The sequence below is a fragment of the Lonchura striata genome, chromosome 1A, assembly GCF_050655825.1.
Source record: "Lonchura striata isolate lonStrDom1 chromosome 1A, ASM5065582v1, whole genome shotgun sequence".
NCBI classification, from domain to species: Eukaryota; Metazoa; Chordata; class Aves; order Passeriformes; family Estrildidae; genus Lonchura; species Lonchura striata.
Genome location: NC_140741.1, coordinates 73,299,968 through 73,318,971, shown reverse-complemented (window position 1 = coordinate 73,318,971; position 19,004 = coordinate 73,299,968). Strand labels below are relative to the sequence as shown.

General features: G+C 40.6%; 1 protein-coding gene across 2 annotated transcripts in view; it reads right to left on the bottom strand.

Moving 5' to 3' along the window:
* Positions 1 to 19,004, bottom strand: part of MKLN1 (muskelin 1) — a 93,038-nt gene that overhangs the window by 14,249 nt on the left and 59,785 nt on the right. For both annotated transcript variants that reach the window (XM_021530924.3, XM_085569377.1), the window contains exons 10-14: positions 13,187 to 13,399; positions 11,118 to 11,339; positions 9,465 to 9,594; positions 1,450 to 1,597; positions 350 to 464 (exon numbers count right to left, since the gene is read on the bottom strand). In XM_021530924.3, the coding sequence (XP_021386599.2) occupies positions 350 to 464; positions 1,450 to 1,597; positions 9,465 to 9,594; positions 11,118 to 11,339; positions 13,187 to 13,399 (828 nt within the window). The remainder of the gene's footprint in view (positions 1 to 349; positions 465 to 1,449; positions 1,598 to 9,464; positions 9,595 to 11,117; positions 11,340 to 13,186; positions 13,400 to 19,004) is intronic.

Below are 19,004 nucleotides of genomic sequence, written 5' to 3'. Positions count from 1 at the left end.
TCAGGCACCTCTGGTTCAGATTCTTAACTGTGATTAGTTCACTCAAACACATCTTTTCCTAAAAATTTTGGTAACTATCTGTTCTCATTTATTCACCAACAGGTTGAGATTAAATCCCTGATGATAATGAATGAAGCTTCGTGTGTTCTGAAGTGTGAGAACAGATCTCATGTTTACTTCATAATGACATTAAAAGTAGTTTAGCACCCTATTTCAAAATATGGGAAGTGAAAGTTATTCACCATATTAATCCAAACATTCAAGAAGTATATTTACTGTACCATCTTTAAGGAAATAGCTGCATTATCAGAGCAAAAAGACTTAAAAAAAAAAAAAAATCACTTCATACCTTGTGCAACTCATCGTACACCAGCTGATGGGCAAACCTTGGGCAGGGCTCCTCTTCCTGAAGGCTTTTACCTGGATTCTCTTTTGCTGCTTGGTCATTCTTATAGACACAAGACCTGAAATCCAAAGCAGTAAAGAAATATTAGTTATACCTACTAATATAAGGAAGCACGAAAAGCTCCTGAAAGTCTGGAAGGTACAAATGATGTAGAACAGCGAAGATTTTCTTACTTCTCTTTATGTTGTCCTCCATTATCCCATCCCATTCTTAGCTCTACAAAGAACCCAGCCAACAATCACAGGTCATCTTGGCTGAAAACAGTCCTCAAGCACAAGCCAAACAGGAAAAATTCTGAAAAATTATTTGACATGAGCCTTGGGGGAATCTCTTCAGATGTTACATTATTTGCCTACAGAACTGTCAGCATGAAGTATTCTTTTATTATGGAAGAAAATATCTTGGACCCAGTAGAGCTTCAGACCACAGATTCTAGCAGAGGTGGTATTTCAGTCAGTGATTTCCAAGCAGACTTAAGTCATAACTGAGAAATCACTTTTGAAAAACAACACTCACACTTTTTGAAGTGATTGACCCCACTTTAAAAGAGGCCTTGAACACAAAATCTCTGTCAGGTCTGGAAAAGAACAGTGGCAATGAGCTACTAAATACAAAACCAGGAGATATTTTCTCAGAATATCCCATCTGGCACGGAGACTTTCCATCACCATTCACTTGCACCAGTTTCAGTTTCTAAGAACTAGAGCCATGTACACTGCTATTAACTTACACTGGACTGAATTTGCTGCACTGAATCCTGGCCTTGAACCCTTTGTACAGGAAAAGCCTTTTTTAACTGCTCACTTCCCCTCATCCCCTCCACCTGGTTCCAATAAAGATGTTCACATGATTTCTCTCCCTCATTTGGATTATTGCCATTATTACCTCTAAAGACAATGGGAAAAAGAGGTGACTAAAGGGAACTCAGCTGTCTTTCACAACTTTCAACAATTTCAGGGTTAATAGAGGTTACAGAGTTGCCTTATGGAGACAGGATTGCTTTCTAAATAAAGTCAGTGTGGAAGTCAGAACTTAGGACTTACCAGCTATTCCTCACAATGTCATAAATCCAGAAGGAATTCCTCACGTTCTCTTCCCGTTTCTCCTTGTCTTTACTGAGCCCTGACAAGACGTGGATTTCATTCAGTTCGGGATCAATGGTGGCCCTTTGAGTGAAACCTGTCATTGGAACTGAGAAAAGAAAATAAAAGTTACACGCTGTAAACAATAGAGGATGCAGGAAGGGATCCAGACATCAGGCAAATGAGTTTTCTTCCCCTTGCAATTCAGCAGATCACCATGCAGAGGCCAACTTCTTCCCTGTTAAAGCCAAGTCCAATGAAAATTCTTTTCTTCTCTTCCTATCACTGACTCTTGGAAGGAAAAACAAACCATTGTGAGAGCTGCTGTTTCCTAGGAAAAGATATGGAAAGAGCTTTTTGGGAGATGACTAGCTCAAAAATGAGGATTAGCTGCCTAATATAGAGATGAATGACCAGATGACCCTTACAAATATGAATGGAGTGATTCTGTTATTATCTCATCTGTAAAAGGAAGCATTGATTCCAGAAAGCTTAATTGCAAAAGCTGGGAAACTCCAAAAAATTCAAGATGACCTCTTAAGCCTATAGCTCACAACCCTGCAGGACAAAGATATCAAAGAAGCTTTTTGTATTTTCTAAATAGATGTGACATAATTACCAAACTATTCTTCTGTCCCACATTCAGATTTAGAAATATGGTGAAATCATGCCTATTCCAATAGTTTTCACCATAATTCCCTGAAAAAAGGTCAGCAAATTTGTTTGGCAGCCCTTTTTGTTTGTTGTGTAATTCCCCATTTCCTGTTTCCCTAGGCAACCATCCTTCCAAAATGTATTTGTGAAGGGCACGTGATCTTTGTTTACAGATCCTGTTTGTCTCCTTTCTCTTTCTGGGTCAGTTTACAAAGGCTGGTAAAGGTTCCTGGCTTTCGGTCAAGATTTTGGCATGAAAAATTCTCAGAACTCTTGTATTTTGCAAAATCTTCCTTGCAATTAACTGAATTGCCCCCACGGCCTAGAAAAGGAGCCCTACATTAATAAATCATTTAATATTGCCGTTGGGGAATACACAAAATGGTATTTTGGAAACCCATTCTGTAACTGGTTTCATTCTCATGCGTCACTCTTTATTTGTTAGGCCAGGAAGGCAATGAAGAAATTAAAAAATTCTGAATAGAATTTGGTTCTCTACAATTTTAGCCTCTACTGAAGAATTTAGCAACACCACAAAACCAAAGCATTTCTTAAAAAAAACCCATAATGTTGAATTCTTATGTAAATTTAAACAGAAACTGGAATCTATTTAGATAACTCAATTTCAGACTACCTTTGACAAAATCCTTCCTTATGATTTTACAGGAGGAAGAGGCTTTGGAGCCCTCATCAGCATAAACCTGTCTAGTTTGACCTCCAATTTTGCCATAAAGTTTTAAAGGAAAATTAATCCAGTTTATAAGCAAACAGATGATAGAACAGAGAAAAAATTAAGGGAATAACACTGACTCAACAATGGCTACACACTTTGTTTTACCTGCAAACCACAAGAACTTCGTTTTTAAATAAGGCAAATGAGGACTGTGAAAGTCATCCCATAAGGAAATTCAGAACAGGAAGATGACTGTAGACTAAAAACTGCTAATTTTTGAAACATATCGTGCAATATGTTTGCTTGCATAGTCAGGGACTAAGTTTCTGACCCAAAAGGATTAAATTCAAGGCCTGCTTGAGACATTTCTGGCAGGAGAGCCATCTAAATTTGATCAGCAATGCTAATGCACATGGAAAATGTCTTTGCAACCCTATCTGCTGCTTTGAACATTTGAGACCAAGCCGGGAATATTAAAAAAAAAAAAAAAAAACCCTGTGCAAATCTTCAGAGCACTAATACCTCATTGAAATGAAAATTATTATAATCATGAGGAACATAGCTGCTCTCTTACCATTGATACTCAAAGCATCTGAAACTCATCTATGGAAGTCCCATCCCTCCTTCTGAAATGTTGTTAAATAAATTAATTTTGTATCTCATTTATGCTCGATTTCCCGAAGCTGAAATTATTATTTAAATAATGAAGGAGGGAAAAGCTGCCAAAGTTCAGCACTGGTGGTTTTTTCCTCTTGATATTAAGAATAGAATTCATCTGCAGCAACTGCAATCAAACCAAGATTCAAGTCAAGTAATTTCTGGTTTCCCTCAGCTGTAAATCAATCTCTTCTTGAAACAGTTTGAAATGCAGAAAGCCTAGAAAAGTATGAGAAATAAAAATCCCCACATTTACTTAGGGCTGGAGACAAGGAGTAACTTACATCAACTCTGTGACCTATCTAAGCAACTGGGTAGAAACTGTATTTAAACAGTGCCTTAGGCAAGAAAGAGTTGACATCTGGTCTTTTACAGGGGAGGACAAAATGATAAAGTTGGATGCAGTGTCATTAAAAAAAACCCCGTAACACAAATTTGATACACAAGTCCCTGAAAATATACAGACAGTAAGACAAGATACTACGCAGTGAGTAGGAAAAGCTGTGATGTTTTAAACCCAACAGAAACATCAAAAATATGTTTTCAAAGGAAATCTGATCCTTGTTAGAGCAAAAGGGCTCCATAAAAACCTCAGGACTGAAATACTTCCACTAGGGGGTAAGAGAGGTTCATCATCTGCAAGTGCAGCAGACTGGCAGGAAATGTTGGACAGAATTCAAACGAGAATGGTCAGAGTAGCAGAGAGGGACATGGAAAAATACTTGTGACATTTAGGTAACAAAATGTACACTGGGAAGGAAATCTAATTGTGCATGGGTAACAAAATTGAACCTGTAAACACGGGTCTATAATAGTGACAATAACTGATTGCTTAGAATATATGTTTTTAAATTTTAGAACTTGGGAGAAAAAAGTCAAATAAGAAGGGGTGAGAACCAGAGCACTTCCAGATCTGTTATTTACAATGTACTAGATCCAAGGGGTGAATGAAGTGGTAAGAAAGGCTCCATGCAAGTTCCCTCACTTGTGCTTCTTCACAGAGATGTAAAATCAGCTTTGGAGCAAATCCCTACCAATTCCACACCTTTCAGGGCACCTCTTTGGTCAGCTGTGGGCAGCCAGCTCCAAGGACAAAGCAGGGTTGAGGACTTAGCCCTGGATGTTTTGAATACTGGCCTGTGGCTACGTGGTATTAACTTTCCTCCTATGACAACACATCTCTTATTGAAGAGGAAAAGCTGTATAGAGAAATCACACAACACCATCCCAAAAAGTCTACAAGATGATGAATGATTTTCCAGTGCTACTGAATGTTTTCTTCCCCCTTAATCTCATTAACCAACCTAGGGCAGAAAGGCAGTATCTACCTGAAAATATGAAGTCTGAATCCTAGCTCAGGAACTTAGTATTTTCATTCATTTTTACACAGTAAAAATGAAAAGGTTGTGGCCTCAGTATTTAAATACAGTATTCATCCACACAGGCCTGGAGTTTTCAGCCAAGCAATAATTCCTGAGCAAGCTCCGAGGAGGTGCTGTGGAGCTCTATACAGTGTAATTTCCATTTAAATACAACACATGGGAAAAGCTTTTCTCTGAAAGTGACACCTAATCATGGAACAGCCACGTTCCCACTACCACAGTCCCTGCTTACAGGAGTTTATGGGATCATAGTGATCATTTCAGCCAGCGGAATATTTTTTGGCTTGTGCATGCAAACAGCTACAGTTGTTTCAAGCACAACCTTGGCTGCTGCCGATACCAAAGCAAGGAAACAGCTTTTACAAAGAGACAGAGCTTGCAAAGCAGGAAATTTAAATGCATGGAATTCTAGGGTGCTTTGGGTTGGAAGAGACCTTAAAGGTCATCCAGTCTCACCCCCTGCCACAGGCAGGGACACATTTCTCTACCCCAGGATGCTCCAAGTCCTGTCCAACCTGGCCTTGGACATTTCCAGGGATCCAGGGGTAGCCCCTGCCCTCTGTGCAGCCTGAAGTCAAGTTTATGGTTACACAGATGTGGTTCTTGTAGTACTGGACAGCATTTTGGAAATAAAATCTCATCTCTTACATTTGAGGGGATACTACGGCAAGTTTTTCAATGTGCTTTGAAACACAGCAATGGCCAAGCCATTCTATAAATTTATAGTCTACAGACCATGCCTGAAGAATTCATGAAGGATAAATAAGGGAAGCAAGTTCACTGACAGGGTTTTAGTGCCACCTGAGTTTTGAAACCCTCAAAACACGTGACTGCCTGTCCCACTGCAAGCAGTTTGCAAGTATCCTCACTCCTTGTGATGCCTCATGATAACAAAATTGAGAGAAAACTTCATCACATGAATTCTGCTGCTCACCAGAACCTGGCACCTCCCAGTGGGTTAATTTTTAAAAAGTGGTAGGTCTGCAAATTATTCCACACCACTCCTTGTAGTTCCTACAAAGTGGAAGCAGCACCTCCCCCCGACTTTAATGGAGCAAGTTGTGGTGAATGATAGCACCAGGGCAGCTGTTGACACAGCAAGATAATGATTATCCTCTTGGATTTTTCCTGATGAGACTGCATCTGGCAGTCTGCCACAGAGCAGCTAAGGAGACCATCTGAACAGTTTGGTTGTCATGTTGACAAAGCAACAATCCAATGTCCAACGCTCAGCTCTCTCTGAGATTTTGGTAAAAAACAATCAGTCAGTAAATCTGAATGGAATTCTAAGCTATGGCAGTGCTGCAAGGTATCTCTAGGATCTGGTGCCTGTTCCCCTCTGCACCTTCACAGGTAGAGGAAAGGATTTGAGGATTAGTTTTGAGAAGCACCTCACAAGATAAAGCACATAAGGTCCCTCACAAAACAAAACGCTTCCATGGCAATGGATGTGCTGGCCATTGCAAGACCTTACCTGAACACAGGCACAACACGCCAGGTGTCACTAGGAGGTGATGAAAACGGGACATTGAGACTGCCTGTCTGAGCTGGATCCCAACCATGCTGAGCCAGCTGTACTATCTTTTTTGATTCATGTTTTTCTGACTTTGCCTTGTTTCCTGGGCTGGGCTGTGTCGCCTCTGTCCGTGGTACTTAACCATGAAATTCCCCATCCATCAGGTGCACAGTTCTGTATATGAAATAAGCACCTCCTGCCCAACAACGGCCCTGGGAGCTTCACAGGTAGCTTAAAAATAAGGCTTAGCTTTAAAATCTGTAGGCTGCCCTTAAGAACCACTTCACCACTACAATGAGCCACAAGAACTTTTAAGGCTTGCTCCCATTTGACTTTGGAAGTTACTTGATGCCAAGGGATGCAAGATGCTCTGCACATCCTGCTGCCGAAGGAATTCTCCCTCTGAGCAGGAGCTCTGACACACCCTCTGAGTCAGGGCCAGAGGGGATTATCACAGAAACCTCAACCACAAATGTTACCACAAGCTCCCTCAGAGCTGAAATGACTGCCCACGATTAGTCATGGGACTAAGGGACTCAGGAAAGCTCCCAGTCCAGCCCTTAGGGACACCCGGGACTGGTGGCATCTCCAGATCACCCGTATGCTTTAGATATACACCATTTTTGTTTGCTGGGAGGGAATTTTGTTGCTTGAGTGTTGTTTATGTGCTTTTTAAAGCAATTAAAATATAAAATTGCTCTAGAAGTGTGTCCATCAACATAAACATTTCTGCCTCACCTCCAAACAAAAACTCTTCTCAACCATACTAAAACACCTCTAATTTGCACCTCTGTTGTCTTCCTTCACATCTAACACATCCCCACAGCTGCATATCTAAATTTGTTAGAATTATGTATTTTACTTAAGTGATATTTATCACCCATCATTTCCAAACACATCATCCATCCAAGGAGCTGGTCACAGGATCAACATCAGAGGCACAAACAAAAGGAAAGAAATGCTGAACAGCACAAATATCTCAGAAGATGAGAGCAGCAAAATCAACATATCATTACCATGCTTTTATAGCATTGCAATAACTCTGTGTTACTGATAATCCTTATTATCCATTTGACTATTTTTTTAAAAAAATCTCCCTATTCCACAAGATATTTAAACAAATGCACAATTATGTTCTTTTAGAAAGGGTAAAAATCAAAATAGCTCCACTAAGAATAGAACTGAATGCCACATGCGAGCCAGGAACAAAATGTAATCATGGGACTTTATAGGAACATCTAGGTCAGGCATCCTCAACTTGACTCATCACACTGAGCAGCTTAAAACTTCACAGCGACCAGGCAGGCAATCACTTTGTTCAGACAGATCAAAATGGTGTATCACTACCTAACAAGAGCACAATAAAGACTTGCTTTTTTGGGGTGAAAATAGTGCTGTCAACATTTGCTGTCTGAATGTAATAAGCATTTTGTTCTCTTCCTGTTAAAATGCAAATTATCCCAGCGTTTGCTTTCAAAAGCAATGGAAACGTTCAAATCTCTTTGTTTACTTTCCACACACAGGAGAACAGTAAACCAAAAAAAATCTACTTGTGAATTATTTCCAGTGAGTCATTTTCTTATTAGAAAAAGTATAAAACCTTCTATTCATCACTTCAGGGCCTGTGGGAATGGGGAGAAGGGCTAAAAATTTACTTAATTTCTCACTTAATTCACTGAACGTTGAAGTAAATGTATGAAAAGCAGAGCTCAGTGTCCTGAGAAACTCGGGATCTTTAAATCTGAAGTAGACAAAGGTGTCAGCTTAAAACCACGTATTTTCAAGCTTCTGGCTATGAAGACATGTAGCTTGAAAAGATCAAAATGGCAGAATGTTGCTAATTTCCTGGAGAAAAAAAAAAAGATCTATTCTTTAAAAGCTCTAAGGGCAACAAAGGGAGTGTGGGTGTTACAGAGCAGCATCAGGCAACGTGCACCTGAATAAAGGAGACTGTCAACAATATGAGCTGGTTCTTTCTTGGAAGCACTGGAGTAAATAAATGACTCCAGAGAATTACAGCTTGGGTACTTTTCTTCCTTATTGGCATAACTAAATTAATGAGCAAACAATAACCCGTCACCACCAATAACTGACTTTAGAATTTCAGTAAAATTACTTGCTAAAAGTTAAGCCTGATCAAAATGAGGAAGGCAGCCTAAATTCAAGATTAATTACCTTCCTGGGATTTTTAGTAATGGAAGAAGAGAAGACTGGGACTGAATATACAAAACATGAGAAATACTCATAACTTCTGTCCCATAATGGCACACAGTGCAACTCAAATTTCAAATTTTGACTGGCAGGATGAAGATCAGGGTATTTGTAACAGAAAAATGATGTGCTTATACATGCAGAAAGGCTTTTCGGGAAGAAAGGAACATTTTTCTCTGTCATTTGAGGAGAAAAGGCATGAAATCAGTTCTTTATGGTTATGTTACAGGCCTTCTGGGTGTTTTTAAAGACTTCTGTCATACAGAACTCACACAGGATATGTAGCTCCAGTGCTAGAAATCACATAGAACTGAAGCTCTGCTCCCTCCTCTTCCTTTTTTTTTTTCCCCTTTTCTGGTATTTATTACAAATATAACAGGACAACAGCTTGGTGTCATCTTTCTGGTGAAAATAACTTCTGTCCCTCTATTCCAATTCTCTGCCTCTGAGCACCATACCTGTGGCAATTTTCACTTAGTGAAAACCAGAAACTTTCTCCTTTCCAGGCTTAAAGACTTTTTTTTTCAGTTTTTTTGTCTTCACTAGAGTTTCCAGAAGAGGTATTAGTTCTTATTTTGCTGCTGGTTTTTTTTTTTTCTTTCTTTTGAGGTGCTATGTGGTTTCATGCATCAATTATTTGTATTGTGCTCAAGATGGAGGGTGTCAAATGACAGAAAGGACAGAAGAGCCAGCATAAATTTAATCTGTGTAGTGTGGAGTTCACCTGGGTATGGAGGGCTAGTTAAGGATGCCAACCTGATCCCACAAGTTGAACCTGGCTTTTCACCTCCATATTTCACCTTTTACAATATTTCACCATTCTCATAAGTATATTTCTCACTTGTACCAAGGGAATGAAATGATTATGCAGTTATCCTCTTACCCATCCCTGAATCTTTTTTCGTGCCATCTGAGATAATATCCACGTGGTCACTGTCCACATCGTAACTGAAGAAGTCGTTCAAATAAGTCTTTGATCTCTGGCCACCAAATACATATAAGCAGCGATTTTTCTGGAAAAGAGAGGGGGAAAACAAAGTCTATACAAGTTCATGACAGTATGTTGGTCAACTGTGATCATTAACAGCAGTATTTATCATAGAATCATAAGTGGTTTGGGTGGGAAGGGATATTAAAGCCCATCCCCTTCCACTATCCCAGGCTGCTCCAAGTCCTATCCAACACCTCCAGGGATCCAGGGGCAGCCATTAATGAATCAAAGAGGAACAGAGATGTCTCTTCTAAGTTTAACATCATTGTGCCCAGGTAACTGATGCAGCCCTGCCTCATCCAGCTTTGACTTCAGAACATTAAAGCAGCAGCTCATACGTCAAGTTTATTATTAAAGAATTAACAGGACCTGTCTCTAAAGTCTATCATAAAATCACTGTTAAAGACACAACAGGAACAAAAGACAGACTGTAGGAGAAACCATCCAAGTACCAGCACATTACTAAATTCAGTACAGGCAAATGGCAAGGAGCAAGCCAAGAATAACAGGTTTATTGCTTCTTTCAAGTCTGCCAAGTGGAAAGTCCGTAAGAAGCAGATTATTTTTCTTTCAAATGGTTGAGAAAACAGAAAAGGACTTAAACTTCCATGATTTGTGCTTACAGAAACCAGTATTCTTACACCTACCACAGACACCTATTCGAAAGATCCTCAAGTCCTCGTGCAGAATTTTGTAGGGAAGTATGTTTTTCTACCATATTTTGAAGAAGCATTCAAAACAAAAATAAAACTAAAAGCTCAGAAAGTTCAGTATTCACTGGAAAAATTCTGATCTTTCATCGGAAAGGACAGGGCAAAAGATCAGCAATTTCTTCAAATTGCTGAGTTTTGAGTTGCTGGTATCAGTAAATATTTAAATGTCACAACCTTAATTTTAATTCCCTTTAGTTCTCTTAAATAGACATATGGTTGATGAACACAACTGGAGAGGCAATGTAAGGTGGTTTTTAATACCCAACATAGAGTACAATGCTATATACACCTCTCCCCCACCCTTCTCCTTCTCCATTAGGCTCTGGATGAAGTGTCCATAATCCCAGCTGTTTACAGCTGTTTGCAGCTGCTCAGGACAACAAAGAGCAGCTGGATGCTTCAGCACCAAAGGCTCTGAGGCCTGTGCAACTCAATGCACACCCATTAAGTCCCATACCAGTAACAGCACAGAGTATCTACCAGACCAGAAGCTTCGAAATTGCTCTACTAATTTTAAAATAATATATTTTTAGGTCAAAATGAACCACAGCCTTTGGTTCTATTTACAGTTATGATATTAAAATCAACTCTTTAAAATTCACCTTGATTTTTACTTAAAATTTTATTCAGTTGGATTCATGAAGGCTCTGAAACTTGAACTAGCACCTCCTGCACTTACCAAAGCAGCATCAGAATGTCAGCAAACATTGAATTAACTGAGACAACACATCGCTCAGGAGATTAAAGAGCTCAAAATTCGCAAGAAATACCAAAACCAGATGTTCCCCTTAGAGTCAGACATCATAAATCAAAGTAGGGTGTGGATACTTACAGAATGGAACAACATGCAGTGCCCTATCCGGGACTGGATATCCTCGGGTCCGGCGTTGCAGGAATCCTCCCTCAGAAGTTTCCACGTCTGGCACTGGCAGTCGAAAGCAAACAAGCCACTGAACTGGGGCTCACTGGCTCTGCTGTCATCCACACTGCCATTGCAGGTCAGGATTCGGCCTCCAAAGGTGTAGATCATGTGTTTTTCAGAATCCATGCACATCTGCAGAAGCAGAGAATCTTTTAAGCTGTCAGAGTAAGACCTGGACACTCTGAGATCTAACACTGAACACCCCACTCCTGCAAGCAATGCCCACTAAGCTAAGACAGCGCTCTGCACATCACCTGAGCCTCCAACAAACAGAAAAGGACACAAATCTTCATGGTTGTCAAGTTTTAATCTCATGAAAGAAATTTAAAACACAAGTCTAATTTCTATATGCCACTTAATATGCAAAAGAAAAGACTAAATGGACCCTTCATCAACTAAAAAACTTGCTGATTTCAGGGGAAAGTACTTGAGAGTTTTTCACGAAGATTCACAGGGTTCTTTTCCATGGATCCATAGATTCAAAAGATACATGGGGATATTTTCAAGCTACATTCTTATAGCCAGAGTTAACCTTTGGCAATGGTTGTGCAAAGGAGAAATACGAAATCACTGCTAATTCACTGCCCACCAATCAACTGATGCAAAAATCCATCTGTGATTTCTTACCGAGATTCCACCCCCAGCACACCTTTACTGTTACCCCCATTACTGGAACACAGAGTGGGGGTTTAACCCGGCCAAAGATTCCTCCTGGGACTGCAGCAGAAATATGTTTATCTCAAAAACTAAACTGAGGTTATGGCACACGAGAAGCACTGCAGCACAAATCAAACCAAACCTCCTGACTCCAGGTGATGTTTTCAGACAAAGTGCAAAGCTGAGGGTTACAAAATACCAAAGGGGGGAGTCAGGGGGAAGCAAACCAACAAACAGACAAGATTACAGTAAGACAGAGATGCTACTCAGCAAAGCCTACACAAAACACTTCTAGTGCAGCACATTTCTGAAGGTTAAATAAAAACTGCTATCGCAGTAGGTGCTGAGCGAGAGCTGCAGACTGACAGAAGTCAGTGAGGCCTTTCTTCCCTGAGAGATGGAACAGGGAAAAAAGAAATCATTTCAAGAGACAAGCAAGGTACCCAGAGTAGCCTTGCCAGCTGATAATTTCCTTGTGCTCTTCCCCAACACCTGGGAGACTGGCACTGGTTATTAATAGAACAGAAAGACTGATTGGCTTTTGTTCTGCAGACATGGCGTATCTTTAATTTTCAGTGTCAGCAGAAAGGCACATTTTGCTGGCAAACAACAGCTTTGGTTACAAAACAGCCAGTACCAATAAAAGCTGATCTTGGGCTGCTTTAAAAATGCGTCCTGATGTGCTGTTTCTTGGCGATGCTCATAAAAAAAAAAAATCAATTGCGAACAAAACACCTTTTTCAAGTAGACAAAAGCCACTGAGCACAACATAAGTAAAGAAGTTTTCACTTTGAACACGTGGACAGATGTGACTTTTTAAAGGATTAGTAGCCATTCCTCTAAGGTGTTTTAAGCTCTATAATGAAAGCACATTCTACAATTTTTAAAAGTAACCAATTTGGAAAGAATCCTGCTCCTGTGTTGGCCTCAGTCCAGCAGCTTGCTTGGAGTACTCTTCCAAAGGTACCATACACAGCTTTACAAGTTGCTCCCCAAGGCCCTCCAAGCAAGGCATAGCTGCAAACCCAGCTCAAGGAGACTGATTAAAACCAGATGAACTGTGCTTTAGGCTTTAATAAAATGTGTCTTAATAAAATGCATTTGTTTGCAAAGGTTTTTATGATTCTTCTGACTCAGTTTGATTAGAGCACCAGCAGCCAGTGGCACTGGGCAGCAATGCTATTAGAATTTAACTGAGTTCAGATCACACCCTCTTCACCCTGTTCTGTTATCTGCTACAGCACCTCAAAATCGCAGAGACTACAATCAAAACTGACTTTTACACACTGAGAACTTGCAGCAGGAGGATGAGTGTGGCTGACCTGATGATCAAACACCAGCTTGGGGCCTCCATCTGCTGCAGTGTCCTCGCTCAGCAACATCCAGGTGTTGGTGTCGATGTCGTAGCGGTAGAAGTCGCTTTTCAGGGACTTGCTGTTCCTCACGGAGGAATCCAGGTACCGCCCCAGGGTGTAGATCTGCCGTCGTTGGATGTCAATGCACATCTTGTGACAGGACCTGGCACTGGGACCGCTCTGAGAAAGCAAAGGACCACAAAAATGAAGAGAATAATGGATTTGATATTGCTCCAGTTAGGTCACTAAAGGGAAATAAGTATTAGCGGCAGCTCGAAATCCTTGGGGAATTCAGGAAAATCTGCTTGTAATCAAATACAGGATTAATATATAACTAACTACAAGAGCACATCCCATAACTTCTGTCCTTTAGAAAGACACCAGCAAAAACCTTAATGAATCTGTCACAACAAACTTATGATTTGAAACTTTTTTGTCAGATTCCTTAGAAAACAGACAGTTTCTCCCAGAAGTGATTCTCAGAGGCGTGTGAAAACTACTTGATCTTTTAAAATAACAGAAGTCGATGCACATGAGAGGCAAATTAAGATGTCACAGCCTATAAATAACTACACAGGAAGAAGATTAAGAAGTGAACTATTACAAGAGCCTCTATTTTATTAATAGGCTGTTTTCTAACAGTCATAAGCAGACACTCCCCCAAGCAATCATATCCCGTAATGGCTCTGGGAAGGTAACAAAAGCACTCCCTGTCCTTCACAAATAGATATGGCCCTCCCAGTCTCCAGATGAAAGAAAGTTTCCCACGGTAAGTAAAACTGCTCTGAGTTATGATCTTCAAGAGAAACACACATATGTGCCCCATGTCAAATTATTATGGGCTTAATCCATCCAGGAGTGCTCAAGTTAAATCATGGAGTAATTTATTTAATGACATTATGATGATGATTATGCAGTCCTGGGCAGTTTCCTTTCTGCTTCCCACATCTCATTTTAAGGCCCTTCATAGACTGTTTCCTGAAGCATGAGAGTGATGTTCTGGTACACCAAAACATTAGAAATCAAGGTTGGCAAAGCCTTATGTGCAAAATAGCAGATGAAAAAACATCGTATCATGAGTATAGATCAAATCCATAATTTATTTTAACATAGTTGTGTGCCAGGACACAGAGAATGACTTCCCACTGACAGAGGGCAGGTTTATATTAGATATGGGGAAGAAATTCTTCCCTGTGAGGGTGGTGAGGCCTTGGCACAGGCTGCCCAGAGAAGCTGTGGCTGCCCCTGAATCCCTGAAGTGTTCAAGACCAGGTTAGAAATGGCCTGGAGCAACCTGGGATAGTGGAATATGTCCCTGCCCATGGCAGGGCATTGGAATGGGATGATCTTTAAGGTCCCTTCCAACCCAAACCATACAAAAAAAAAAATCTATTAAAAACAATTGAAAAGGAAAAATTAGGCAAGTAGGCAAGGATATAGCAAATCTTTAAAATCATTATTGAAGACTTATAGTTAAAGAAGAGTAGCCATATCACACCAAATAATCAGCACAATAGTTGTTCTGCATGCTACTAAGTATTGCCATATGAAAATATCTTCATAATTGTACCCTTTCACTTAAATTCTATTGAAATTTAAAGTACACTAATGGAATGCACATCACTAAATTGGATAAAACAAGAAAGGAAGCATTACATCTTTGTTGTCAAAAGCCTTTACTATTCATATTACAGAATTCAATTTCTTGATTAAGCAATAGTTCCAGGAAATGGTTTACAGTAACTCAAAAGACCATGTGAAGAGGTGAACATAATTGTTCATATTTTGTAAATATAAAGCATTATGTCGGCAGTGATTACAGCTTTGAAGATTAGTTACTTCAGGGCAATTAGGATAATTTTATTTTCTGAAATAAAAAAAGTACTGATAGCAGTGAAATATTAGCATAAAATCCTGAAATGCAGCAAAAGCTCATTGATTGCCTTTGGTCACGAAGGAAGTTGACACAGAAAGCAACAACACAATTGTCTTTGTTCCTAGAAAATACAAAACCAGTATCTTGCACAGGACCCTGTTCCAATAACACAGGGAGTTCCTTTGCATGAGCAGCACCAATCTGTGCACTCACAAAGGCAGCCCCTGGTTCACAAATAAATCACCCCAGTGTGCAAAGTCCATCCCAAGCCATGGAGCTGGGACACTGAGGGATATGGCACCGGTCCCCTGCCAGTGAGCACCTGTTTGCCTTGGCACAGCTGCCCTGTGGGTGAGATGTGAGGACCCACCTGTGCTTTCTGACCCTCCCCTCTGGCAGGTCACTGCAGTTCTTTAATGGAATTGGACAACTTAAGAATCATTCTCCCACTCCCTCATCTCTACAGAGACTAAATTAAATCCTTCCAAACTTGTTCAAATAATGTCTTTGGCACTTTCAGGAATAAATCTCCAATTTAGCAATTTCCAGATCTGCCTTGCCATGAAAAGCTACATCATCAACCAAAATTTGTTTGAGCACAGACATGAGGCTGAGATGCTTCACAACTCAATACCCATTTCAAGACAATGGCACCAAAACCACAGTTGCTACACTAAATATGCAACATACAGATATCCTAAGACTAGTTCAAAATTAGAAAAAAAATCAGGAAAAATACCTTTTTTCTTTAATTACATCCTGGCCACATCTCACACAGTAATATCTGCTTTCTTAAAGAGCTCTGAAGGTGAACATTTCATCTCTACAGCCACAGAATCTTCATCATCTCAAGTTCATGCAAGAACTTCAGCTCTACCAAACTGCAGAGCCTGCCACAGCATGAACTATCTCTTGTAATAGAGGAAGCTTCATCCAGTTTGAAATCTGTTCTCCAAGAAAACTGGAGTTCTGCCTGCACACCACTCACAAGATCACAAGGAACCTGCCAAAGTTTCCTCCTTAGCCTGCATGTTTACCAAAATGAGTAAATAACTCTATTAACAGTGATACATACTGGTTTGACATTTAAGGAAGAAAAGAGGAAAGGTCTAAATCTGTGTTCACTTCTGAGTTCAGCCTGACCATGGCAGCCCTTGTAGCTCAAATGTACTTCAAAGAGGGACACAAAATCAATTTACAAAGACACTACAAAAGAGTAAAAAGCTCCAAGGCACATGTGATGAATCAAGTGCCCGTGGGTGGCTGCAAATGTTCATCCAAACATCCAAAGCCGTGTGGTTACAACAGCAGCCTGTTGTTCACACGAGGAACACTCTGCCACAGCTTGTCATGGACACAGCAATCCAGTAAATTCAACCAGGAAAGTTTGTTGATTCCACAAGTTTTCAAAGAATCTGACCCTTTAAAAACAATGAGTGAGAAAAACTGGCCATGACAGAGATGACTCTCTAACCCAAGGTTGAGGAGATCAAGCATGGCTAGAGAGCAAGAGAACCTTTTGTCCCCCTGCCAGGATGTAGGCTGGTCATGATCTATTAATTAATGTCCCAGGCTGAGTAGATCTTACTAGAGATCTCTATGCCCTTCTTCAAATTCAGGCCTTATCACCCAGTCACAGTTTTGACAAGTTGCTTCTGTGACTGTCTGAACTCATAAAAAATGCATCCAAAACTCCTCACCTCTGGAAGTGTTCCAGGCCAGAGGATGGAGCCCTCAGTCCTAGTGGAAGGTGTCCTTGCCCACAGCAGGGGGTGAAACTAGAGGGTCTTTAAAGTCCATCCCAGCCCAAACCATTCTGTGATTTTATAATTAAGTACTTTACTTTAGATCTGGTTTCTTCTAAGTTGTTACACGTGGAATCCATGTTTTTGCAGATGAAGCTTCACGAACCTGACTGACTGAAGTAGTAGAGGTGTCACTTCTCAAACAGAGCCCATCTTCCATAAGACTCTGAAAGTCACATCCAGCAACAGCAGCCCACGACCTGAAGAAACACTGGCTCTGGGGACTCCTTCCAGTTCTCATCAGAAAGCTGCTGGCACACACACTGCAGAAACCACACGTGAAAGGGGCTTGTGACTGGGCTAAGTCCTTATTCAGATGGCAATAAGTGTGTCAGGCTGCTTTGGCCAGTGCCTCAGCTGCTGCCAAGGCTGTGATGGCAAGAGGAAAGCATTAGCATATCACATTTCTAACCTACAGGACGCCAAACAATACCAAAAACTACTAAGCACAGGCACTATTGGGTTTGTGTGAGACTCAGTAAGTGCCTGCACAGAGCCAGGACTGACCTGAACAAAGTGGCTCTGTGCCACCCAACCCCACCATACAATCAGCATAGCACAAAAACAGCTAAAACAGATTAAACAGCATGTGCAGGGTCCTGTTTGGAAGTGCTACAAAATACCAAGCTTTATGCCCAGCTCCAAGGCTCCTCTTTGAACAGGCTGGTGTTGACGCAGCTCCTCTGGTGTCTACAGCACGGATAAATGCCCTGGTGAGGGTGGGATGGTGGGGAAAGGAAGAGAGGCTGTATGGCCAGGAGCACTTAAGAAAGGCTTTCAATCCTTTAAGCGCCCAGGGCCAAATAGGATTTTTAGGTTTCGTCAGCGCTACACGAAATTCAATTGTGCAATGCCAAGTGAATACACAGTATACTTTATGAAAAGCCTTCTCAACATGCTAAGCCACTTTATAAAATCTAATTAGAGCTTTCTTCATTTAACTTGCAAATGCTGAAAGCAATTATCCCACTTAAGGACTAACTTACAAAACGTTTTCAAAAAGCAACACAACAGCACCGAGAGACAACACCGCCTCCTTAGAATAATTGATTTGTTCCTATACAGGGGAGAAAGGATTGGGACTCAACTCCTTAGGGTAGGGTCTGCTCAAATCACTATTTATTCCAGAATCAGCAGGCATCGTCTTAGCAACAGCATCCTGGAATGCTACATTAAGGCACAAACATGATAGCTTTCATTTTTTGGTTTGTTTTTAAATAAATGTCCTATGAACCTCCTTTAATGAGAACTTGACCCCAGGAAGCTGGTTCCACTGCCCATCCCAAACAAAAACTGGGGGAGCTTGGCTTCTTCTGGTTATCATAACCTTTTGCAAATAAAGGGGTTTCAGTTGCAAGAAAAATCTGTTTTATTCAGACCAATCCAGATGAAAAACCTCAGGAGCAAGCCTGGATCCTGTTCAAGAGTCAGGGAAATAAAAACAAAGAACAGCTGACTAATTCTCCATTCCTGGTCCTGTAAAAGACTGAGTGGAATGTGAACACTGCCTCCAGTATGAAGTTCAAAAATAAGCGTCATGAGGTAAATGCTCTTGTCCTAAAGCAAACTAGGACGAGGACATAAAAAGACACAAACAACCTACTTTGTTTCCAGTCCTGAGAGCAGCCTGTTAGGCAACAAATAGTCCCTCCTGCCTACACACAACTGCAGAGATTAATTGCTCTCGTTTCCCAGTTTTGGACTATAATTCATTTCCTCCTCCACCCCCGCCCCCCTCCCAAAAAAAGGGGGAAAGTTCTCCATAAACTTGAAAATGAAAGGAAATGCATATTATTCCTGGCATTAATTCAAGTCCATGTGCTTTAAGATTAGAGCTTGTTAGTGCTTTATCAATGCCAGTCTACAGCTAATGCGCTCCCAAAATGTTTAATCTGAGCCACAGCAAACATTTGCTTTGCTCTAGATGAGCACTAAATTCAACAAGAGTAACAAAAGTTATCATAACCTAAAGGTGCCAGAAACATAAGAAAATAATTTAATCTATTCTTTTTTTTTATGGTAGCATGGAGAATTTGTATGATCCCTCAACACAAAACACAAAACAGGACCTGAGGGCTGATGTATTGTTCCTATCACCCACGAA